Below are 26,688 nucleotides of genomic sequence, written 5' to 3' on the forward strand. Positions count from 1 at the left end.
TAGTGAAACTATTGTAACGTTGCATATATGCAGCGTTACAATAGTTCCACTTTTTTAGTTTCACAAGCTAGCCGTTTTCCAATTTTGCTAGCTTGTGAAACTGAAAAAGTGGTACTATTGTAACGCTGCATATATGCAACGTTACAATAGTTTCACTTTTTCTAGTTCCACAAAAAAAGGGGAACTAAAAGAGTGAAACTATTGTAACGCTGGTTCTCGGAGTCGTGTTCACCGAGAACGTTTCGTTCAATAGACATATGGAGGTTGTTGTGGCGAAAGCATATTCGATGCTCGGTTTCGTGAAGAGAGTGTGTCGCGACTTTAGTAACGTTGAGGCGCTCAAAAGCCTGTACTTTGCATACGTGAGGTCCCATCTTGAGTACGCTTCAGTAGTGTGGTCGCCTTATTACCAGAACCACATAGATGCCATTGAGTCCATTCAGAAAGATTTTTTAATTTACGCTCTTAGGCGTTCTGTGAGGAGAGGCCCCGACTATCGTCTCCCGTCTTATGTGAGCAGGTGCGAGTCCGTTCGCTTGGAAAGTTTGTCCCGCAGGCGGTTCAATCTGGCAGTTAGCAACAGCCGTTGGCTTTTAAGTAAATAAATAAATCAAATTTTAGGAGTTTTAGGAGGTTTTTAGATTTAGGTTTTAGGAGATTTTTTAGGAGCTTTCGTTCGCTGGAAAGAATATATTTTTTAACAACTTTTTATGTTTCTTTCACAAACAGATCCATGTAGAAGACCACTTTATTGTGATAAATTCATCGTTGTACGAATTCTGATAAGCCCTATTTCTTGTATAAAACTCATATTTTTCCCTTTACAATGGCTATTTCTATAAAATCTCTATTTCTTGTAACATCCTTTGATTTCCATTGTGCAAAGTATTGTCTTGTTCGTTCCATTATGCAGCAAAATTAAACTCAAGTTGTAGCATACTCTTAGACTAGATATTTTGGCCGATTTCAATTTTTTATTTATTTTAGGAGTTTTAGGAGATTTTAGGAGGTGTAGGCCTGAATTTAAGTACGACACTTACATCGTACTACTAACATTAAGAGTACCAATGTATAAAGCGACCTTGGGAATATTTGGGAATTCTTTTTGAGAATTTTAGGAAATTTTAGAGAATTTACAGAATTAATTCTCAAATATTAGGCTCTGCTGTCCACTGTAAGTTTCGTTACGTAAATTGTAGCGGTTGTGCAAATAGCCAAAGTGAACAATAGTAAAATGATTCTAAATTCTTCCTTATACAAATTGAGAAAGTGAGGTGAGGTGAGAGACTATTCGCACATTGTACGAATAGCTATTTTATAACAACACTTTGGCTGTTCGGCCATTGTACAAATATCTAAACTATTATAAAGAGACTATTCGCACCAAAAGTATTACAAAGTGGCTATTCGCACACTTACCAATTTTAATTTAAATGACATATATACGTGTACTACAAGTAATTGAACCTTCTACAGCAGTTAGGAACGTCATAGATATGCAATGAAAAATGAGTAGATTATTATGACAGAACAGTAAGTTACCCGATTGATTTTGTTGATCACTGGCCGACATAGTCAACCGTCGAAGCTGAGAAAAATTGTGACCTAAAATTAGTCTTCAGTACTAAGAAGAAAGCTATGGACCCCTAAACCATTAACTAAACCTATAAGATTAGCAGAGCTAAATTAATTACAGCTTCTGTACATGCGTCCCAATGTACACATACTCTAATATGTCAAATTAAGTTCCTATTCCGTCTCCATCAAACTATATTATTCGGCCCCACCACTTATAAGTTTATGAGCGATATTGTTTTGAAAAATTCATTCGCATCGTACCAATGCACATGCTTTTTATCACCTCACTCTGATGGTGGATAAACTATTAACGAAAAGATTATTATACACACACCGCACATTCTCCGTATAAAATGTTTTATTAACGTCGGTATAAGTATTAACGTCGAGGAGTAACGAGAAGAGAAAAAAGACCACAACACAATCAAACTAAACTTCTTCCATATAATAAACAAGAAAAGTTAAATCTCAATATAGCACTCACCTGGGGATTTTGACTTCACTATCTCTGCGGTTTGGTTTATGTCTGAAGAAACCGAAAACTTGTCAGTAAGAGTTGGATATTTGAGGTGCATGGTACCAAAACGGTTACCATAGTCGTGTTTTGAAAAAAAATTGCAATATTTGACTGGTATTTGAATAAATTGATTATTTAATTTTAATAAAATTATTTAATTTTTCGGTTTTTTTTAAATGTTGTTGTTGTTTCTATTCGTTCGGGTTAACACGTTTATCGAACACAAACATTTTATTATTTGAAAATTTTTGCGATTATGTTAAATGCATATCGAAATTTGTGTGATATTTTTGTTCGGTTATGAAACCGTTAACGATTTCATAGAGACGTGCGGAAGATATTTCGTAAAAACGAGATCAAAATCGGAAATCTTTAAATGTTATTTGGAAGAAACAAAAAATTTGAAATGAAAAAAAAAATGTTTTCTTTTGGTATTGAATGAGAAGACAAACTTTCGGTTATACCATGTCAAATACAATATTTGATATCGACTCATCACTATCAATTTCATGAACATTGAATTAATATATAGTCACACGAAAAAGTGAAAATTTTTGTTATTGAAAAAACAAACAGGATTTTATTTGTAAAAAAAACACCAACTAAACACCAGTGAAATTACACATTTTGATCTGAGACAAATAGAGTCTTTGAAGTTTATAATATTACGAAAAGAAAAACGATATAAAATATGAAATGAAAAAATATTTTAATTTAATAATCACATACGCATTCGCGCGACATTCGCAATATTATGTGTACAAACGGCTCGACGTATATAAAATACTTTCCTTTTTCGTTAATTTATAAAAAAAACTTTTTTTTTCTCTCTGCAAGCAACACAAAAGTCACTTGTATGATACACATGTGATTAATATGTTGCATTTTATCTCCGTTAATATGTGCACCGCATAGTGAAAAATTGCAATTTTATTAAACGAGGCCATGTTGTTAAGTCGATTTTCTTTTATAGGATTTTCTGTAGATAAATATGTGACTGCTGATATTAACATAAATTTAAAAAAAAAGTTTACGGGAAAATAAATGAAAACAAAACTTAAAGCAACAGAGATAATAATTGCATTTTATGCTGAACAAAATAAATTCATGCAAAATATGATGCACTGACCGTTAATCGGTAGAGATGAAACTTTCAACCGTTTACGTTTGATGCAGTTGTTGGTAAGAAACAAATGACAAATTCCATAATTAGTCTTGAAAATAATTAGGCATTAAGTTACGGCAAGCGTATCACGTCAAACTAATCATACCAATCTACTACTTCATATGTTAAACATATCGCTTAATTTTCGATACGAACGGCGTTATGCACTAACCGTACTTATTTTTTGGATCCTCAAATTTCATGGGTATCCTGATGTGTATCCTTTGGATCTTTTTTAAGTACGGTTAATGCATAACGCCGTTCTTAGATCACTGATCTATTACTGCATTTGTTTTAACATTCATTTTTCTACATATTAAGACAATACAGGCCAGAGCTTATCGCATATTTTTTGTCGGATGACTATGACTGATGTCATTCGCAACATGTTTTGACAAAACATTCTTATTTAAATTTCCGTAAAATTCCTTTCATTTCCTTAAAAAAAAATCTTAGTTTTCTAAAGTTTCTCGAATTTCTCAAAGAAATTTTTTCCAAAATTTCCTTAAAATTATTTTTACAAAAATTCTCAAAAATAGTCCCTGCTAGCCATGGTTCTTTATTTCTAGTATAAGATTCGAAAAAAAAAGATTGTTAGAAGCTTTCTGCGCAGGACCAGTGCTCTAGAATTAATGTTGAATAAATCTCTTTTTACAAATTCATAATTTGAAAGTCAAAATGTTTATTCAGTTCTCTTCAAGGAAATGTCCCAATGTCCGTTCACTTAGTATGTGTATGGAAGTGGGACAGTGAAGTAGCTTATTAGAATTAAACATTTCCTTGCTACTGTCATTATCTCTTTTTTACAATCCACAATGTACCATAAACGTTCTAATAATATTTTCTTTTATTGATCTTAACAGCATAAATGAGTTTGTCCATTAAAGTCTGGCTTTCAAAGTTTTGATGTTGGTCAAGTCATGTGATAAAATATTTTAATCTGCAGACGTTCGCAACATTTCTAAATTTTGTTTACTTAAGACATAGAATATAACCATCAAATAACCTCAAATCGATCTTCACATCAGCCAATCAAATTTAAATTAAATTTTATTACGGCGATCAAACAGAAGAACGACTCCACTCACACTCTATTTCAGTGCTTTCGTGCATTGGGTCGTAAAGTGCATAAACTGATTATATGCGTTCGTTATTCGTCTATTTTTCCTTTTTGCTGAAATTTATTTTATTCTTTCGAATTAATTAATTATGATGTAAAATAACCTGTTTGCAATTAAGTTCAGTATTTAAGACAATATATAAACAACAAATAAATAAAAAAAAATTATTTTACTTGTATTTTATCGCAAACACGTTTTTTTTCTCCTCTCGACAAAATCATAGAGAAGATCTTTAAATGTCAAATGCGCCTTGTTGTGTATTTTATCGGATTTATTCACATAAAACTCATCGGTGTGTATTGTACTGTATATATATTGTATTCTCATTCCTCCGTACTATATACACATTTTAAGTTATAACTCATTTAGTCATTTACTACTTATTTATAGCCATATACAGACAAGAAGAGGATTTGCTTCAATGCTTGTAACTATGAATTTATAGATCAAAAGGTTACAATTGATATTTGGATTCTGTTTCCCATACTTTCTTTTATCTTTTTTACGGTTCATTCGTCAAAATAAGGCATTGTGCATATAAAAGTTATGAAAACGCAAAATGTACGGTGTACGTATCTTGTTTGTACAAAGGAAAATATAGTACAAGTACAAATATAGATGTGCTTTTCGTGGCCTAGTGACGAAATTCAAACTTCTCGTTGTTCATTTTACTGCAACACTTAAAATGTAAATTTTTCAAGTGGAACGCATTAACGCACCTTAGTATGGTACATCCTTCACATCAAAAAAACGATCAGTATTTCGAAATTACTTACAGGAAAGGGCAATCAAATTTCAGCCTAAGTTTTCTTTAGCTGATTTTCAGCTGGATATAACAGTACACGTATAAGCGTGATTGTGGTAGATCCGCATAAACATGTATAGAGACTAATATTATCGAAAAGAATTCCACTAAAATTTCGCTAATTTTCACAAAAGTTAGTGAACTGTTTCGTAAATATTAGGCCCTTATAGAAAGTATGAGTGCATGAGTGTATCAACTGAGAATGAGCTGCCCTTTCTTGTACGCTCAATGTAATTTATAGATAAGAAATATTCTGATGCATCGGTGGACTATTCGCATTCACTGGCTAAACACTATACTATACAATATCCTACGATCACATTTTGACAAAATAATTGTAATAGTTGTAACACATATCATCAATAGAACTACACAGAATCTATTACTTATTTTGATTTAAATACTTTTTATCAATTTGCTTGTAACGAGCTCTTTTACCTCAGTGATAACATATGCTATATAAGATCACAATGAAGAGAACTTATCGATTATTTTCGGAGTAAATGTTGATAACATATGACATGATGATGGTTTAAAAGTTACCATCTTTAGTATATTGTCGATTCTTGTATCACAACAGTTATTCCAGGCTTCAGGATTTAAATTGAGTATTTTTCCGTATGCTGAATATTTGTTAAAAACTTTTAAAGTTTGTAGAATCACATATCTGCAGTGTCATGGAAATTTTAAAAGAAACGTTGTTTCACGTAAGCTTTTTCAGAGGCAATTAATCCCGAACTGCATTCCATAAATCAGAGAAGGGACGACACGAGTTTGTTTACGCAAATGACCTCAAATGTTTACTGAAAAACATAATCAGTTAATTTTCATCTTTTCACTTATAGCGTGACTCAACATCAAAGAATTACAAATTATAAATTTTCAAGATGTTAAGATACACTCGATATAACACCTTTTTTTCCAAAGAAGAACACATTATACAAGTCGAAAGAAACAAAAAAATTCCAACGGAATAAAGTGTAACCATACCCAACATTTCCAATGAATTTATCTCTCGCATAATAATTTATCAAAATATGATATTGATGGGAATTTATTTTGTAATGCTTAGAAATAATAAATTTAAATTTAATTAAATGGTATGAAGCGTACACGTACAAATTTTCAATCACGACCTTGAGTTATGATGATACTGTTAGAAGTTGTGAGTTATTTATTGTTTTTATTTCACTTGAAAAGTTTTTTTTTATTGGTTCGTAAGTCACAATGTTATGCATAGGCATATATACCGTGATTACTTTTGCTTTCATTAATGATGTAATATTCAATTCTTTCGGAGTTTACAGTCGCTATTGCTTCTTTTGTCTATGTTAACTTGTTTGTTTAGGTGATTATGGTATCGTTTGAATCAGATGATTTATTTGCGACTTTAAAGAATTGTTTTTTTTCCTAACCAGCCATAAATGTTTCGGAAATGCTGAGGTACAGTTGGATAGAGAGTTTAAGCTCTTGTAGTACATTTGCTACATGAATATAGAAAAATTTGAGATTAATTTAGATGAAACTCCGAACCAATGATGGAAAGTGAAAATGAGGAAAATGTTTTTCCTGAAAATAAAGATTTTAGTCTATGTATAGGGCTCTAAGAGAATTTTTGACCAGCTATCAGGCTATCAGCCTGCCTTTAATCATTGAAAATGAACTTCAAGGAGGCGACATGACAGATGCAGGATGTAGCTAAATATTTTTGGCTCCTTCCTTGAACTTCTTATTTTTAAATGCTTAACAACGACCAATGAATAAATTGGGTATTTCTAAGGTAAAAAAAAAACTTTAACAACTTCTGGTATTGTGTTATTTTCAAGACACGGATGCGACTCAAATCAGACTTCAAAAATGTAACTTGCAAGAAGTGTATACGACGTCATATGATCTATTGATAACTACCTGAAACGGCATTTGTTATGGACAACAGCGACAAAATGAGCGACGAGCTCGAATTAAGATGATTAATTTAGCAAAATTTATTATGAGACTTATGAAGTAATAGATTTGGTACCAGAAACAAAAATAGTTTTAACATCTGAAGTACTAGATTTCACAAATATTCGTGATATACGTTGATTTTGTGAAAGACTTGATTAGCAACTTAAATTTGTAAAAATACTTAGACTAACTATTGCTAACAAAATACATTGAATTACAACATCAAAAATTAGCTAAAACATTTCTTTGATCGAAAGTGAACTTGGTCAACTGATTTTGCTAATAAAAAATATTACCTTGGTCGGTATATATATAGACAGATTCTTCCCATCACCATCAGCCATTCAACTAAATTATTTTCACCGATGTGTATCAATTCAATTTGAAAAGAAATTTTACTTATCCCAATCCCAAAATTTCAATTACACAAAAGAAGCCTAAACATTTAATCACGAACTTTGAATGTAACTGCAAGCATTATCGAAAAATTAATGTGCTGAGGAGATTATTAAAAACAACAAATGCTCAGACAAAGGATTTTTTTTTTCAAATCCATTAAATGTCAGACTGGAAATCTTACATTGTCTCTCATTATTTAATAACAGCAACAAAAATATCGAAAATATATAATTCACGAAAATATTAAAAACCATCAGAGAAAGTGATGATCTCATGAAGATTATTATTTCTATTAGATCATTGAAGCTCTATATAAACTTTTGGTATTGTTAATTCGCATTGTGTATTGTAAAGTGAAGAGAAGACATTTTCATTACATTTTGCCGATTGATGGATTCAATGTTTAATGGCTCTCATTTATCCAACAAAATTATTGAATTAAGCCATCAATCGATTTATGATTGACTTGGAGCGTTGGCTGAACGTTTCACTGCCGAAACAATTGCAAGATAGAGACTTCTGCAAACGATGTTTCTGCTAAAAAAAATTGATTTCTCAAAAAAAAAATGTAAAAAATTCTGTTAGGAATGAGTTAAGTAAGTTCTCTCCGGAACTATGTGGTTGCATAACCAATGTTAATTTGTATTACCTTTGTATATGCAGCATTGAATCTCGTTAAATTCCATACAAGGAACAAGATCACAGAGATTGTATGCTTACGTAACATTTCTGATTACTATGTCCGAAAGTATATAAGTTAGTTGATGAAAAAAATGAGAAAGCGATCTAATCACGACAATACTGAAAACCAACACAATTTTTAATTGCTTGGCAATCTTTTAATCATACCTCGGCCAATCACTAACTGTATCAACTGAACTACAAACAGATTGCTCGACTATAATCTCCAGTGTATAAAATATTCCATTGTTTTCCTCGTATTTATCAGACATCTTTCAAATGAATCCGATCAGAGTGAGACGGCACGTTCAAATGCATGGTTAAATATATGATTCGGAAAAAGATATAAAATTAGCAAAAACCGTCAAAAATCAAATCGTTTTACGATCTACATTTTCATGTCCGACCGAACAATAAACGGTAAATTATGAAGTTAAACTTTTGTTACCGGGGATTTTCGATTTCTATCCCATTTTTCACAAATAGTTTCAATTTCTCATCTCCATTACAATAAAGTCAAATGTCTGAACGAACAAATGTAACAAATCATTTGGCTTTGTTCGCCATTCACACCTCACGATACATTTTTTATTTTTGTCTGGGACCAGCATAATGTCAGCCAATTTCGACTGTATGTTTCGTGTCTATTTGTATTCATCATCATCACCCGGTAATAGCTCAACAAGTAACATTTTCTATAGGAAATTACCACCATATCATCTTCACAAGCGACTTCGTCAACACAGCATTCAAGTCTACACCATAAAAATGGTAATTTCTTCGATTTTTAATATGTTTTTTTCAACAAACATTAAGTTCCGATTTTGATGATGTGCTTTTAATCATGCAGATGATATTTTGTCTAACATGCGAGGTTTCTCATATTTATACACATTGATATGGACACGTCGATAGTATAATATGCAAAAGATTTTAATAATAAAAGTTTAAATCGAGACACGCTGTTTCATAATCGATGTAATCATGAACGTCTAATCGCATGCAATCACCCAACCAACCAACGACTCTGAGTCTAAGACAGGTTGTTTATAGTGTTTTAAACTATCTCATATTTCTGTTCATTTTATTTACACAAAGTTCAGAAATATAACACGATTAAAATCGCAACTGAGATCACCAAACAACCGAGAGACAGAGACTTATAAATGTATATATACAACGCAAAACATCAACTTAATATGTGTGGTGTACCTTCCAATGTCCATCTACAGAAAATAATTTATTAATTTAATCGAAACATTTTAATTTTTTGTCTTTCTGACTTTGGTAGCGTATGGTTGATAGTTTCAGCTTGATATTTATTGTTAATAGGGGATCGGCATGGAGAGAGAGATATATATATGTATAATGTACGTACACATGTAACATAACACTAATTTAAAACGGAGAATTACCACAAAATATATGAAGAAAATCACCAGCATAAACTTGCATGTGATGGGAAAAAAATATATTAATTTATTGAAGATGAGTGTATATCTCGTAGATGAATATTCTGGTTGCACAATTGAATTTATATTTCATATATACACAGACAGACATCCAATGCAAGAAAAGTCGTTAAGTCGAGAGACTTTATTACTAGATGTGCATTACAGTTGTTACATTCGAGTTCAATATTGATTAATAAATAATTGTTAATCCATCGACAGTTATGGGAATTTTTCTTTTTTTTAAATATATGTGAGGTAAACTCGTTTATTAGTCGACTGTAATGGCTTCGAAGTATAGAATAAAATGGTAATCAATGCGTTCACCAACTTCTATATTGCCATATTCTTGTGATCTTGATTGTGATTCATTTAATAAAAAAAACAAAATTGCCATTGGTCTGATCAAAACATTTTTCTCACACATAAAATTCAATCGAAACTAGCAGAACTTGGTGTGAGAACAACCATTAGAACATCCTATAACATTGAAAAATTAAATTAAAATGAATGCCTGAGAGGTAGAGAGACACAATAAATATTTCCATTTTATCTACCACTTGATATGACCTTTTGTTAGTAATTACATGTCTTTGGTATAACCTCAAGACGTTAAGAACTTCGAGATATCAATTTTAATGTCTCATCTTCTTCTTTCAATAAATTTTTGTTTTTCTTGGAATGTGGCGGTATTTTTATGGAAACACTTTCATCCGTCACTTTATATATCCATCTATTACGTGATTTAATGTTGCATCATGAAATAAACTATTTGCTGAGCTATTTGCATGATAAAACTTTAATTAAAAGTCGTCAGTGACGGCTCATTAAGAATGCTTCGATTTCCTAAAACAATAAAAAAAAATCCAATTTAAATCCGTGGCACCTATAAAACACCTTGTAGTCTGTACCAATTTGTTTTGCACGATAGAGAAAAAAATCCTACAAAAATGAATTGAACAAAAGAAAAATATTGATTGAGAAGGTCGAGCAAAAAAGTTATCTTTCCGATATAATTTGATTTCTCAATTAAAGTAAAAGCTCCGAAAATCGGTTAAAATATCAAACCTCTATCTCGCTGCATATTTCTTTCTATTTCGATTTATTTTTATATCGGCAACAAAGTTAGGTATACCTGTCATCGAACTTGTCTGTAAATTTTACTGTTGAATTGAGATGTTTAAAGAAACGTAAGTGTTCGTGCTTGCATGCAACCATTTTTTTTTCTTCTTATTTACACAAAGTTTGTTCAACTTAGACGACGTTTTTTGAAACCTTTTTTTTCAGTAGAGGTCCGAAATAATTTTCAAAATAAATTCCATATAATGCGAAGGAGTACAGTCAGCGTAATCGTTTGGCAACGAAACGAGAAAATCTGATGGGTTTAGAGACGTTTGAATATTAAATTACGAAATGTAATTAAAATTAGATTGACAAATGTAAAGATTAATTTTTTAAAGTCGAAAGTAGTTAATGGCTACACAAAATATATCTATAAAAGGTTTGAGTTATACATATACAAAAACGATGAAAGATTTGGCCCTTTATGCAGGGCCTATTTTTAAGGAAATAAAACTCTTGTTAACTGTAACAAGATTCCAAAATAAAATTACTAAATCTGCTACTTCTTTTGTTTAAAGTATTTCCACACGTTTGATTTAAAATCTATTACTTCGTTTGTTTTAACATACTTTTTTGCTATAAATATGTCCGCATGTACCAAATCTAAGAACTTTTTTTTGTCGTTGTTATTGACAACAGATGCTGCTATCGAATGACACTAACGTGGGATTTTGCACAGTTAAATATAGGAGAAAACAGAGTTTGAAAGTATGACATATTTCGTTATGGTGGCCTAGCACAAACCACGGGCCAGACACTTATCAAACTTAGACTATCGTTTTGAGGGTTTCTGCCGTTTCTGCTCAAAATCACAATTATTTTTGACTTCAAAACGACATGCTTTTTAGACAAAAATCGATATATCTCAGTTCAAATGACCGCACAAATCCCGGGACCGGTTTCATTCGTCCGCACATAATTTAGAACCGAAACAACATGCTTGTAAGACAAAAAGAACAAATTCCAAAACTAAGATGGCGGATGAGTGGTAGCCTAGAGTACTGGTTGTGGTCCATATCGATCAATTTTCTGTCATTTTTGAGAATCATTTCTCAAATATCAGACCTTGATATCAATCGTGTAGGGCCACTTCCATACTGAAATTTCTGTGTCATGCACTTACATTTTGTTGTATAACTCTATCAGGAAATACCTCAATAGAAAAGGGAGATATGTTTAATGAATAGTAAGGATCATTCTTCAAAGTGGGCTTCGTAAATTTCCTAATCCGCTGGAGGTATCTCCTTCAGTATTTGTAAATGTTAAATTGGAACTGGTAATTGACAAATGAAATGTTCAAATGAAAAGCATCCGCCCAATCGTTTCTGAATGATGTACGGTTGTTTGTTTGAAAACAAGCCCTGCCTTTATGTGTAACTCAAAGTTTACATTTATGAATTCAATTCCATTTGATAGCAGCAAAAAAACCCAAGGTGTAACAAGTCATTTCTGTGAACCAAAAAAAATTGTGGTTGAAAAAAACAACGGACTTCTGAATCCATTGTTTAATCGAATACGTGATTAAAATACCTCATTCACACTTACACACCAAATGCTACTTTATTGAGCAATTAATTTATTGTGCACGCATAATAAATAGTACGAAGCGAAGCAGTCTCAATTTCAACAGAACATAATTCAATTCTTAAAAAAGAATTCTCTTGCCTCTAACTTTAATTGAAAAATTATATTTCGAATGAAACGAAAAAAAACTGGGTTACACTGCCTTGCATTAAGTGCAGGCCAATTTTTTCTTTTTCACGACAAATTATCTTGTCAATGCCAAAGTTATGAATATCTAAACATCTAAATTAAGCTGCCGGAACGTGGCGCCTTAAGCGAGAATTGCATTTAAAAAAAACTGTGGAAACAGTGGAGGTACAAGTCCACTTAAATGTATCTCAAATAACGTTTGTAATACGATACCTTACGCATAATAGAAATAATGATGCCAATCTCACACACATTAACCAGTCGTTCATTCCTACATCGAATCCTACTACAAGGTGGTACGTACGTATGTATACATATCGGTTGCGTATAATCATACAAAAAAATATTCTAATTTTGTCTAATTAACAGCTTTATCTAATATCATACAATTAAAAATGTCTTAAGATTGCTATATTGCTAGACAACATTAAGAAATAGTGATACTGAATGGAATATATGGTGGTCTTTGCCATTCCATGATTTTATAGCCAATGAAAATGTTATACAATGTTTTTCCGAAGCAAAAGGTATGCGATTATATGAATTAATGAATTAATAGCTTTCACTTGTTTCTGTATATTTATAACAGCAAATCATTTTTATTAACAGTAAAACATCGTAATTTATTGCTTTAGATTACAAATTAAAAATTAATTTTTTTTGTTCCTTAAAAACCATTGATGAACTGTATACGAAAATTAATAAAAAAAATAAAAAATTTATATCCGTCACGAAGGAGGTGCATACGAGCAAATAATTCGCGAAAACCAGAAGTGAAGTACACTCACGAATTGAAGGAAAAAATAAAATATTATCATGGTTGACTGGCATGCCAATCGTAATTTTTTTGTTGTTGTTTATTTTAACTTGCAGACAAATTGTTTTCGTATGAAAAATGTTGCATCTCACCCAGAGAATGATTGATGGAAAATGTTTGCAGGAGATAATCTTTCAATATGTGGAATATTCCATCTAACTTGTGGCATTTGTAACGTAATTCACGACTGTACCTCGAACATTTCGTTTGTTAGAAGCTTTTCTCATTCATTAATACAAAACCAATCTCCTACACATAACATTGTTCACAATGGAATTTCATGTATCTTGACGGGTAGGCGGTAATTAAAACATTCGAGACGTTCCATCTGTTTGATCATTGTAATGCATTTCTAACAAAGTATCGATAACTTCACGTAGAGTTCAATATTCCATTTTATCGTAGTCAGAATGTCAAATGGAAACTATCTCAAATAACTGCATCATCCGAACTATCGATTATCGAACATTTGTAGGTGTCAAGTGAAGGTGTGAACTTCTAACCGTAGGCGAGGATTCGTCATTAGCGGTCAGTTGAAATAAATCGACAACGTGTAGCTCTAGAGCATTGGTAGTTTTCGGTGAATAGTAACTAAAAGAATCGTGAGCACGCACAGAGTCCAAACAGACTCGATCTACTTATCCTATCCTAACTCTCTGTTGGAGTCGTAGCTCTCGAGGAAATAGTTGACATTAGCGATTGTTGTGGTATTGTGAAACAGTGCCTGTAATTGGTAAATTTATTTACAGAGTTTACTCAAGTTTACCAAAATTTACCGACAATTTAGCGAAAATTTACACAAAATTTACCGAAAACTTACACAAAATTTACCGAAAACTTAACCAAAATTTACCGAAAACTTAACCAAAATTTACCGAAAACTTAACCAAAATTTACCGAAAATTTAACCAAAATTTACGGAAAATTTAAGCAAAATTTACATAAAATTTATCAAAAATCGACAATTTTCCGAACATTTACCCAAAATTTACCGAATTTATGTTTCGATAAATTCAGTAAATATTTGGTAAATTTCGGTAGATTCAGTAAAAAAAAATTACCAATAATAGACCCTCTGTGACTGACATGACACTGTCATCACCAAACAACTGAATTTTTCAAGAAACTCCATTGATTATTTAGCTCAGTCGATTTTTGATTATGGATTCCTAGTGTCACTCATTGTACCAATTATTTAGCATTTTTATGTACGTACTGGTCATGAAAATGGTATGGAGAATTACACCATTTCATATATGTGCGCACATTATTTGTGCATACACATTCACACTATTTTTTGCCATCGGAACTATAGTTCCATATTCAACATTTTATAGATGAGTGAATTGCTGAATGCAGACATCTTTTTACCACTTTCCGTTCTCATATAAATGCGGGCTCAACTCATGAGTTGCGAATATAATAACCATCCAATATCAAATCGCATCAAGAGTGTGAGAAATAAACTAGACTCATTATACCCGCATAGCTGAGCTACATGTAACGTACACACAGAGATGATGATTTACCATTACCTAAATTGAATGGAAAAATTATTTGTTTTGAAAATCGCATTAGATATAAATATTCCGCGTGTGAAATGATATATACCGATACATTCAATATGTCAAGGTGAATAGCATTAAAATAGTTTTCAGACAAGCAGCTCCAAGAAGAAGATAACATTTTACAGCATTAAAGCCATCACATGGAGCATCGCTTTAATACCTTGTACCTTGTATACATTTACGAACAAGAAGATTTTTTTATTTGTTATTTCATTGGGTACGAGAGATGGGTATATGGTTGTAACTGATAGATATGCAGTAAATGTTGAACAGTTAAATATACCGAGTTTTTAATGTATCAATTCTTATAGTTAGGCGAATAACAAATAATGAATTGTAAACTGCTAAGAGCTCATCTTTTTCTTCGCGTTCAATGGCTTATTAAAGTCTCTGTATATTGTGTGCTGGGTACAGCTTTATGTGGTTCGATTCAAATGTGCAATATGCTGTTTTGATACTATGTTGGCGAAATGATTTTTAATTGAAAAATGATGTTTGCCGATTGGGTATACATACATATTCGATGGGAAAGTACTGAAAACACATAAATAACCTCACAGCAATATGCTTCTTTGAGCTTGACGGTTGAGTAATTATTTATTATTTGAAAACCAGTCAAAAGTCGGGTACATTTCATTTTGTAAATTGAATTTAATTTGTAAAAGAATTTCAAAATTTATATGCAAATGTTGGACGAAATAGAGGAAAATAAAAACCTATCGGTTGACCTCGCAACTGAAATTGTAGTGTATGGGGCATTTATAAAATGTATAACTCGACTGAAACAATCGTCTAATTAATTTACAAAAATGTGTGCGAGCGCGTACTTGAAAACCTATATAATATGTGAAAAAATGGGGATTTGTCATTATATTTAGATCAAATTACTGAAATTATTTCTGTTGCACTCCGTTAACCCATGGCCTCGACATAATAAACAGCAATTTCAAACAATTTTTTTTGTATTGTCGTAATTAAACAAACTTCTATACCAGATGTCTTGTTTCCAAGTCTATCTGTTGATAATTGGACGAAACGTTCTTTCAAGTGTGATAATCACACAAAGTTTTTTTTTGTAAAATATTTTTCGTTCGTTTTTCAACATAATTTCGAACCATTGAGCCGCATCGGCGATAATATAAAAAAAATTATTTCCACGATTGTTAATTAGCAAAATATTTACTTTCATTTCAGTTGTTTAACCATTTTTATTTAATTAACAAATTCCTTTTGTTTTTGTGAATGGTTCAGGTGGATACATTTTGTTTCTTCGGCATAATATAGCAAGTAATAATTGGCCACTTCATAACCACATTTCTCAAGTGAATTAATCAAAAAATCATTTTCCAAATAAAATATTCGTCCCCCCTGATCAAAACTATCGAAATTGTGATTCGGGAGAAAATATGACAAATGAAACAAAGTGGAAGTTGTTTGACCAGTGATACCATGCATAATTGTTGTGTAAAACGAGTGTGATTTAAACTACATATTATCGGCGAATATTGATTTCATTCAACACATAATTTGAATAATAAAATTTGAATTTAAATCATTCACGCACACATACACCAACGAAGCTAGTGACAACTTAAGTGGCAATGTAACGGAACGTCGTCGCAAAACGGATATAAATCATAATTATGGTTGATGATGGTGAATCTGTTGCTGCTTACTGAGTGGAAATTTTCTTGATTCGGATAAATGCATCGAGACGTCTTAATATCAATGTCAAAGAAGAAGGTAAGTCAATTGATGGATCTTTAATTTATATGTATTTACAAACCGACCTTAGTATTTTACAAAAACGGCAATAAACGTATCGCCATAATGATAATCAAATCTTATACTTCTTTTGTTCAAAGTATCGAGTTTTGTACGAAATCTTTTACTTCATTTATTTTAACACAGACTTTGTTATATAAGAGAACACTAGCCAGAGCGGATAGCTTGTTTTTATCGTTGTCGATAACAGATGATTTAATATTTTCCGTACGGGACTTTTTTGTCCCCCTATAGTCTCCTATTTGTCTCTAATCTTATATGTTTTCACAATCATATGACACTCTAGTTTCGGAGTCCTGAGATCATGTGATACACGATGACATTTTATTTGACTAAAATCCGTCGAGCAAAAAATTAATTATTTTTCTGATGACATTGGTTTTGTTGCAGCGACATCTTGCAATGAGATATTGAATCGTTCTCTATCGGTAGAGTTTTGATTGAATAGAGAAAAGACAACTGATGTCGTAATCCCTCTCCAGGCTTTACTTGTCACATGTAAAATTAGAAATTATGTTTCTACAAAGGAATAAGTTGGTATTTTGACAGCGACAAACCGAAGTCTGTTTACTAGGTAGGGTATTGGATGCACAAAATAGTTTCCTACATTCACGCGAATGTTTAGAAATTTCCTGAATAATTTTTTTTTTATGTTTTAATGGACACTCTTATCAGATCAGGAAACATAATTTTCCAAACGTAATGATTGAACGTTGAAAACCGGTACACAAATTAATCGTCACTGGCACACATTTCCTTAATTTAATTAGTTTTAAAAGAGAACCCAGCCACTGTTAATTTATCTCCAAACTACGAAATATCTTTGCAATAGATAATTTGATAGCAAAACAATTTCGGATACGTGATACGTGAGTGTATCTATCTGATAACATGATGTATATGTTTCTAACAGATTTGCACGTATGTGTATATACTCAAATACCAATTACAGTATAATATAAAACAGTAAAATATAAATTCAATTAAAATTAATCACGATATCGGATGTAAAAGTTAACCGCGTAGACAGACTGCAAGATTTGATTATTTATTTTTTTGGTATGATTGGCATATTAGACAATATAATTGTAATTTTTATTGAGTCCGAAACATGTAATTTTCTGCTTGATTGATCCTTTCAACGCTAATTAAATCAATACGTTCATTAGACGGGGCAAAATATTTTTGTATTTCTGTGGTGTATGTTCTAATTGATTAACCGAATGTGAACATATATGGGAGCCGGAGTGGGCGTTTATTGTAACGACTATAATTCCTTAATGTAACACATACATAACATTGCGTAATTTTCATCCAAATGAGTTAAAACGTCGACGGAAAAAAGAGCTCGCCAAAAAAAAGTGCCAAGTTTTTCACCTGATGTTAAAAACCATTTTAAATATTTTCTGTGCTATTAAAGTTAATTTATTAAATTCAAGTAAAATAATGAGAGAGAAAAAAAAACCTCGGTGCAGATTTATATATACTAACCATTAAGTCATATAAAACGTATGCCACAACAAAACCACGTAAAATACTTCTGTTTACTTTCACTAAACTTATTTGTTTTATCGATGAAATTAATCTGGTTTTTTCTTACAACCTGGGTAGAGTAAATATAACCATTTTTTCCGAGTCAATTCAATTGAGTAGCTACTACCAGTTAACTATATTACACACGGCTTCATATTAAGAATTAATGAGATTTTGCCTCGGATTTTGCATATAAAAGCCAAGTTCAATGTTTTTTTAATGGTTTTATCTGATGTGTTGTACTGATGTGTTGTTATGGCTGCTAAACAAACATACATATTTTGCGAATATATTTCAAATGACACAACACACAGTTCCACATTGAAAGTATAAAAGAGATTATTCAATTTTTTTTTCTCTGTTTCTTTCGCCGCGTCTTGATTCGATATAAATATTTCCAGTGAGAGATATACAGTATGCAATATCTACAACACTTTTTCCATACGCATTTTGCGCACAAAATCGAAATGATTCGATTTGGTGTTTTGCTTTCTTCCAAATACTTTTTTTTTGTCGTCTGTTGACGAGTTAATTGGAAGTTATTTTTGGAAAATTGTGTAACCCAACATTTTTATGGCTTTCCCATTCAAATAACATAGTTTCCGAACAGCTCCGAATCGGGCTTACTTTAGAGAATTTTAATTCTGAAAATTCCGAAAATTCTGAAAAAATTCCGAAAAAGTTCCGAAAGAATTTTTCAGAACTTTTTCGGAATTTTTACAGAATTTTCGGAATTTTCAGAATTAAAATTCTCTAAAGTAAGCCCTGGCTCCGATTCGTTTCAAAATTTTATATTTTGTGCTCACAAGACTGGAGCGCTTAGAGGTTTGTCGTCTGTTGAAGTCTTTCGTTTCCATATAAAACTCACTTATCATTGAGTCGAATAGAGGAGACTACACACCAATTGAACATTTTAATTTTTAATGAACATTTTGATGAAGAACATCCATATTTAGACAAATGCTTTGGACCCATGTACATAAATGCAATAATGTTGAACATGATGTCTACAATCGACAATGGTGATGATGATGAGAAGTGTATATTTTTCTCCATTATGAGAACGACGAGAGAAAGTATTTTTTTATGATGATGGCAAAAATTTATTTCGGTGTCGGTGATGAGACAAATAAAACGACTGATTTATTTCATGGGTAAATCTTTCAGTTCACATTGATGTGGTCAGAAAAGAGCATAACGAAATTGAAGAGAATATGGATAGTCTGTTGCTCGGAAACGATTCATGTTGACATTGATGGCATTTAATTGATTCATTTAATTGAGTAATTTTAATGTGAGGCTATTAGTACAAGTCGGACCATAAATGTTTTCTTCGAAACCTTACAACATATCATGATATTATCACTAAATCTCTTACTTCATTTGTTTAACGTATCACATAATGTTCCAAAATAAAATCTTTTACTTCGTTTGTTCTAACGTACATGTGACTATTTAAGTTCAGATTAATTGTAGGTCGAAACATGATTCGGCCCTCGATAACAGATGATTAGTTAACTTTTGAACGGTCCAGCTACCACGACGAAGACCGTAGATTAAAACCGATAAAATTTCCGACTTTTTATACGTTTTCCTAGAGTTTAAGACTTTGAAATCTGCGATGCTGTATCGTTCACCTGCAAGCATTTTATCGACATTTGATACAAAATCTTTTACTTCAAAGTGGTTAACGTACATTTTGTTATACTAAAAGCCAAAAAAAATATTTTTTGTCGCTACTATCGATAACAGATGGTATGGTCGTCCATTAAAGGTCACAGCTGTTGCAAGATTTTGGGTCGAGCAGTTACAATAAGTAGTTCCAAAGCTAAATATCGACGTCAATGTCTCAATAAGTGTTTTTTAGTCAACGGAGTTTGAAGACCAAGAGGTCATTTGGCAGGCTTGGCTTCGTACAATTTGCATCACAATATTGGTTGCTATTTGACATGTATTCATTCGTTGTCGATTTGTAATCCATTGCAGTTTGCCAGGAGGTTGGAATAAAATAAATACTCAACGCAGCATTTTCCTAGGGAGACACATAGGACATTAGTTCATGCTGTTAAAATTTGTCCTTTTCCAAAGCAGTGGTAACACAAGTCATCATCGTATCCATTTTACACCATATCTACTATTGTACACAAAATCAAAAGAAAAAGTCTTCAGCGCATCGTCTATTGTAGTAAAATACCACATCACGTTGCATAACAATTTTCTTAGCAATAATTATTTAATACGAAAGTGCTAAACCTCAATCACTTTAAAATCGTTGCCCTCAATTAAATTCTTCCTTCTAGCTATATGATCGAGACAGAAAAAAATTGTGCACCTACAGGCCTATTGGTAATAATGCCTATATTTACAGGTGTTGAATCTGTTAATCTCATCTATTCAAGAATTTATTGATTGAATTTCAAGAAAGAAAAAAAAGTTTCTTTGTAATAATCGGCTTTATAATGTTGTCATACTCAACGATCAATGGAATAGTTTTCGCTGTGATAGTTTTTCAGTGACTTTGTAATAAGGCAAACACACTTTTTGCTAGTAATAATGATTTGTGGCAGTGAAATTACCACTTTCAATTCGATAAAGAACGATTCGTATCTTTAAGTGTTTCATGTGCAGATCTATTATTACATTATTCCTTCGATATTCCACTGAGGTGTAACACCGCTAAAATAATATACACTGGCTGTCTGAAGTCGATAAATTACGATGTATCGTACAAGTTGTAACAGCTGATTGATTTATAATACATCATGTGGTTACCTCGCTCTTACAGATTTGCATACATGTACAGTGTTATATATATGCACGCAACCAATGGACTAATTAAGATGCGTTTTTCTGAAAATTGATTATGTAAAAATTTGCAGTATTATAAACTGTACTGGTACGTATCACGTATCATGATCGAACGTATCATTTGAATTTTATGTATATCAATAAAGTGAAAATTCATGTTACATGCTTCTTTTAATGTTCATTTCGTATTTACGCTTTTAATTAATAGTTTTCAATTAAATGCTACAAAGTTGTTCTTGGCTATAAATTTTAAAATGAAAAGTGCACGAGATAATGTGCCTTTAAAGACTCAACGGTGTGCACGACGGGCGATACGGTTTGCGAATTGTTTGAAGACGTGAGAATTTAAAACCTAATCAAATCATCCGTAATTGAACATTGCTTCAGAGCATAGCACTGAACCATGAAAAGTTAATTCTGTTCTCGAGCTTGGTTCAGTGCCATGTTTAAAGTCGAAAAATTCAAGGATTTTTTAGGTAGTTCGGTTTATAAAGCTGAAAACATGTCGGGTCCAAAGTGAAATAAGGATATCTGGAAACCTGATTTTTTCTATCCAAAATCAACGCGAAATCTTTCACTTCTGAGCTAGTCGATTCAGGTCATCAGATTTAGGCAGGGACTATTTTAGGGAAAATTTTAGAGAAAATCGGGAAAATTAAGGAAAATAGGGAAAATTAGGAAAAATAGGGAAAATTAGGGAAAATCGGGAAAATTGAGGAAAATTATAAGGGAAATAGGGAAAACTAAAGAGAAAATAAAAAAATAATTTTTTTATTGCGTAAACCTAGGCATTTTGAATTCAATATTCGTTTGTTCTGCATTTCACAGTTCTCAGCCGCCACACTTGTCGGGGTTTTTATACTAATTGTAGATATTTGGGTGTTCTATAAAGTCATCAGTCAATCTAGATTATTTTATTTGAGGAACAACGAGAAGTTTGCAATTTCGAAACATTTACCAAAATTTCATAATCTCATTGTGAAGGATTAACTAGCTAGAGCGAAAAAATTTATTTGGTTTGAATTATATTCTGCGCTGATGTTTTTAATATTCGTCATATTTAGAATACGAAATGGAATTTGGAGCTGGCTTACTACGGGACAGTAGGGGTGATCTTTAAAATGATTAACATCCTTGACATAATTAATTTGTCACTGAGACTTGAGATAGTAGTTAATCATTAATATTTAAGAATAACTTTCATGTCAGTTGATATAGTCGTTTTCGAAAATGTAAATTCAAGATGTTATCGGAGCTGGAAGGCTCTTTCAATAAAAACGGAAGTGGCAGTCGTTAATAGGGTCTTGAGAATAAATGACAGAGATCTGAACAAGTTTAATTACAATAAATACGTCAGTTTTCCGATTGGTTTGCAGATTGAAAACTCAATTATTACAGACACTACAGATATCCTGACCAAAAAATGGTAAAAAACATAAAATTGACCTCTTTTGTTTAATGCTATAAAGATTTAGACATTAAATCTAGACGGATTATTAAATCACTAAAAATTGTAACTCTTTTGCAACTCTTCTTAACGTGTGCAACTCTTTTGCAACTTCTTACAATGATTTCCTCTCGGTCTAGACGAATTTTATCCGATTCCGAACGAAGTATTTAAATCCCTGATTGCTAAAGGTTGCTGGTTGCTAAGTGATGGAGATAATAATCCTGACCGAGTTATTAGATTTTGATTAGTTATCATTTGTCATGTAGAGGTAGCGGTTGACTGGAACGTTTAGCTTATGATTCTGGAGTATCTAGTTAAATGAATTTCGAGTGAGTTCACCTTGCACGGTGATTATGGACAAAATTGCGATTTAATGAAATTGTGTTTAGTTGGTCATTTTTTTAAACTAAAAAATTGTTCTACTTTATGCCTCAAAAATGCAACGATTTTTTTCGGAAAATTAGTTTAACCCTTTGAAAACTGTGCTTCACTTTTTTCTACGCATGGGATCCAGCCTAATTGAGCAAGATCCTGCAGGATCCCACCAGGATCCAGCAGGATCACCAGTGGTATGACAGGTATACCACCCGGGTACAACGGAACGGACAGCCGAATATAAAAAGCCAAAAGTTGCGGTTCTATATTTCCGCTTCATTTTAACAATCGATATTTTCCTAAATGGAAATTTTGCGCAATATAGCAATAGATGTAAAAATTGTCAATCCGAGGCGAAGCCGAGTCCAGTTTAGGCACAAGTTAGCAACAAGATTTTATGTACAGGAATGAGATCTTCATTTTTCCAAACGTCATATATGAACATCCATTTACGCACTACTTTGGTCGCACTACTGTACAAAAAGTTCATATAAAAAATGACTTTTCCCCAGTACTCCTTGCGACAGAGCACCTCAGACATACGTTTAATTTTCGCGGCTTATCAAGCACCGAGGTTCTTGGTCTTTCTTTACTAACAAAATCGTTTCATCAGTACTCATTATGTGATTTCAGATAGAATTTTATTTATTATTAATTGAAGAAGTCTAAGAGACTTACATTAGTATTTAGATAACGTGAAATATCGAGATTGAGGTCTAGTTCGCTATTCACTACAAGGTATTTTCTTCATTGGAGAGAAAAAAGGACTCGATGGTTTCAATCCACTTTGAGATGACAACAAATACTTTCAGGAAATCGTCCACCACTATCAAACCATTTATTTTATTTACCCATTAAATCTGGAAGAGAGTTTTGAAGTGTAATTTAGAATTAACGTAAAATCGGGAAAAATAAGGAAAATCGGAAAAATTCAGGAAAATAAGGAAAAATTGGGAAAATCAGGAAAATTAGGGAAAATGAGGAAAATCGGGAAAACGTTTTCCCTAAAATAGTCCCTGGATTTAGGTCAACCTAAAACTAAATAAATTTTGGGTTCGGATTCGTTGAAATGTCCGTAATCCGAACTAAATCACATCAATTGTAAACGTAAAACAATTTAAATTTTTACCTAATGATGTCTCGTATATTGTCAGTAGCTTTTGTTTCTAAAAAATGTTTAGAATAAAATAATGTTCAGGCTTCATATAAATGATAACAGAGGGCGTTGCTGCCGCCTCAACGACACAGCACCATCTGTTATCATTTCTCTGACAGGCTCAATTTTAAGAAATTAAGCAAAGTAGGACACGTAATGCTGTCTGGTAAGTAATATTTTACCGCACAAATTTGCTACGAAAGCATACCGTATACGAGCGTAAATCATTAATTTTATGTTTGACAAGGTCCGTCCATTATAATATCCAATTTCGACTGCCTTTCAGTGTTCGGAACAAAAACTTCTTCCATTGTTCATTGCATCGAAACTTCGTAAATGGAATTAAGATGTCTATTATTTGACATACATGCATAAAGCTGAAATGTAATGATTGGTTTCACCTTCATTAAACGTATTTAATCAAATTTAATAACATGCTTTATCCGTTCATACGAACGCAACATTTGTGCAATGAAGAGAAGAAAAAAAACCTCTTCGCATCGAAATCAATTTTTCTCCGATTTTGCATCGGATTCATCTTCACGATCTTTCATGATGCCTTCTGGGAAATGTTCGATTAATATTTTATTTCGACGAACAGACCTACATGAATAATTGTGATTCATTGATTGTAACTTTTTACGCTATGCACAGATCGCGCAATGTCACAATCACTTTACTTCGGTTATGAAAGATGTCTCACAGATATTTGCTTGCAATGTTCGCTGAAAACATCTAAATTTATTCCCCAGTTTCAATTAGTGCAAAATATTGTCATGATGAGTCATGATGACATTTTATTGTTTTTAAGATGAGCAAAGAGATCTCTATCGATGAATATTCCTTTTCAGTATTAAACTAACAATAGATTATTGAGCACTTTTAAGCAATAAACCAATCGATGGGTAAGGAATTCTATTGCAAAAAAATATTTCGTTGTGAACATCTAGCAACGACTGGTTTTCTTTCAGCCGTATCTAATTCATTGTTAGTACCATCTAAATCTATAAATTTTCTCTATCAATATACTCTTCTCATTCTCAAGGCTTTAAATTTCCTAATTTATAAGGCATTTTAGATATTTTCCCAATTTTCCCATTTCATCTGTTGCCGACAATGCTTACAAAATAAAAGATTAGCGTTGGTTAGTGTTCGGTTAATTTAGCAAAATGTATGGTCCAACAAATGAAGTAAAAGATTTTGTACAGAACACCAGGTAATTTGTTAAACATAAGGTGTAACAGATTTGCATATAATATTAACGATTGTTCAAAATCGAGCACAAGTAATCCGGTCTAATCTATTGAACAGATAAATGATCTGTTTATCAGTGAAACCTGAACTCATAATTAGCACCCATTCTAAATTCAAACGGTTTCCGAAAATTTGTTTTTATTTGAAAAATCTCTGAGGGATATCTAACGACGTGGAAGAAATAATTGTCCTCGTTTTTAAACAAAATCAAATAATCAGGCCACGTTCGTTTTGGATTTCTTTTCCCCTCGTGAAAGTCAGTACTAGACTAAATAAACATAGGCTAAAAAATTCCGAACAAGAAAAAAATGTTTGTCGAACAAAGCCTAGTGGAAAAAAAAAACTCTTCTCCAACTATGCCTTTGGAACTAATTCTCTGTTTTTCATTATATCTACGTCTATACCGTCTATACGTCCATTATATACCAACCATACCAACTGAACTGAGTTGAAAATCAACAATGCAAAATTTGAATGTTTGTTCAAATTGACTTTCAACTGCGCTATCTCTTCAACAGCAAAATTGATTTAAGCTAAATACACAAACAGTCGTTAATGTTTAGTACCGACTAATCTATTAAGTACTTAGCATACAATGGTAAACCACATATATGCTCGACCGAACCACAATTATGACCTTGGAAGCCTTAGCTAATATTGTTCGTTCAATTTGATTGTTTTTAATTAAAAAAAAAACGACCAACAACAACAGTCAGAACGAAATATTGAAAATCTTTCGAATTTATCTCCTTGCAATAAATATAAAACACAAAAACAATTAAAATCTTTTAAGCCTGGCATATTTAATGCTCCTATATGTGTACGTACGTATAGCTATGCACAACAAAACGTATTACAATATTACGTAATGAATCTCGGCTAATTTGCATATTTTAGTGTAAAACGGTTTACTTATGCATACTCAGGCTGCACACACATTGTGTGCTCATGATAAAAAAAAATTGGGTTTCGTTGCTCTTACAAACATTGTGCAGACGACATTGTGCAGAAAAAAAACACACAATTTCGTAAATGGCCCAACGAACTTCCTGCATAACAAGTAGAGGAATTTTTATACATCAAATTTCGTTGTGCATATTAAATTTCATCGTCGGATCGAATTGCGGTCACTAATTTTTTTTTCTTCTTTTTTTTATCGATTATGACGCTCTATAACCGAATGAATGAGTTAAGCAAATTTCAGTTACAAACGTTCAACTCATCATCAAGTTCAATATAATAAAATGACCGCGCAGTATTGACACTTTCGTGTTACATTAGAAAGCGGTGTTGGAGACGATGTTCAATTTTTTTTTTTGATTTCATTGTGACATCTTCATCTCTCCACAATATTATCTCATCCATTGCGCACATCGTTTCTGAGTTCATAAATTCATTTCGATTTTGTGTCACCATTGCCGCAAATTTTGCAAAATGCTATTA

General features: G+C 32.2%; 1 protein-coding gene across 2 annotated transcripts in view; it reads left to right on the plus strand.

Moving 5' to 3' along the window:
- The first annotated feature begins 2,104 nt into the window (after positions 1 to 2,104).
- Positions 2,105 to 26,688, plus strand: part of LOC119072404 (putative uncharacterized protein DDB_G0291608) — a 64,284-nt gene continuing 39,700 nt past the window's right edge. For both annotated transcript variants that reach the window (XM_037177621.1, XM_037177622.1), the window contains exons 1-2: positions 2,105 to 2,209; positions 16,136 to 16,627. In XM_037177621.1, coding sequence (XP_037033516.1) covers positions 16,589 to 16,627 — 39 coding nt within the window. In that variant the 5' untranslated portion in view covers positions 2,105 to 2,209; positions 16,136 to 16,588. The remainder of the gene's footprint in view (positions 2,210 to 16,135; positions 16,628 to 26,688) is intronic.

Source organism: Bradysia coprophila (assembly GCF_014529535.1).
Source record: "Bradysia coprophila strain Holo2 chromosome IV unlocalized genomic scaffold, BU_Bcop_v1 contig_81, whole genome shotgun sequence".
Taxonomy (NCBI): domain Eukaryota; kingdom Metazoa; phylum Arthropoda; class Insecta; order Diptera; family Sciaridae; genus Bradysia; species Bradysia coprophila.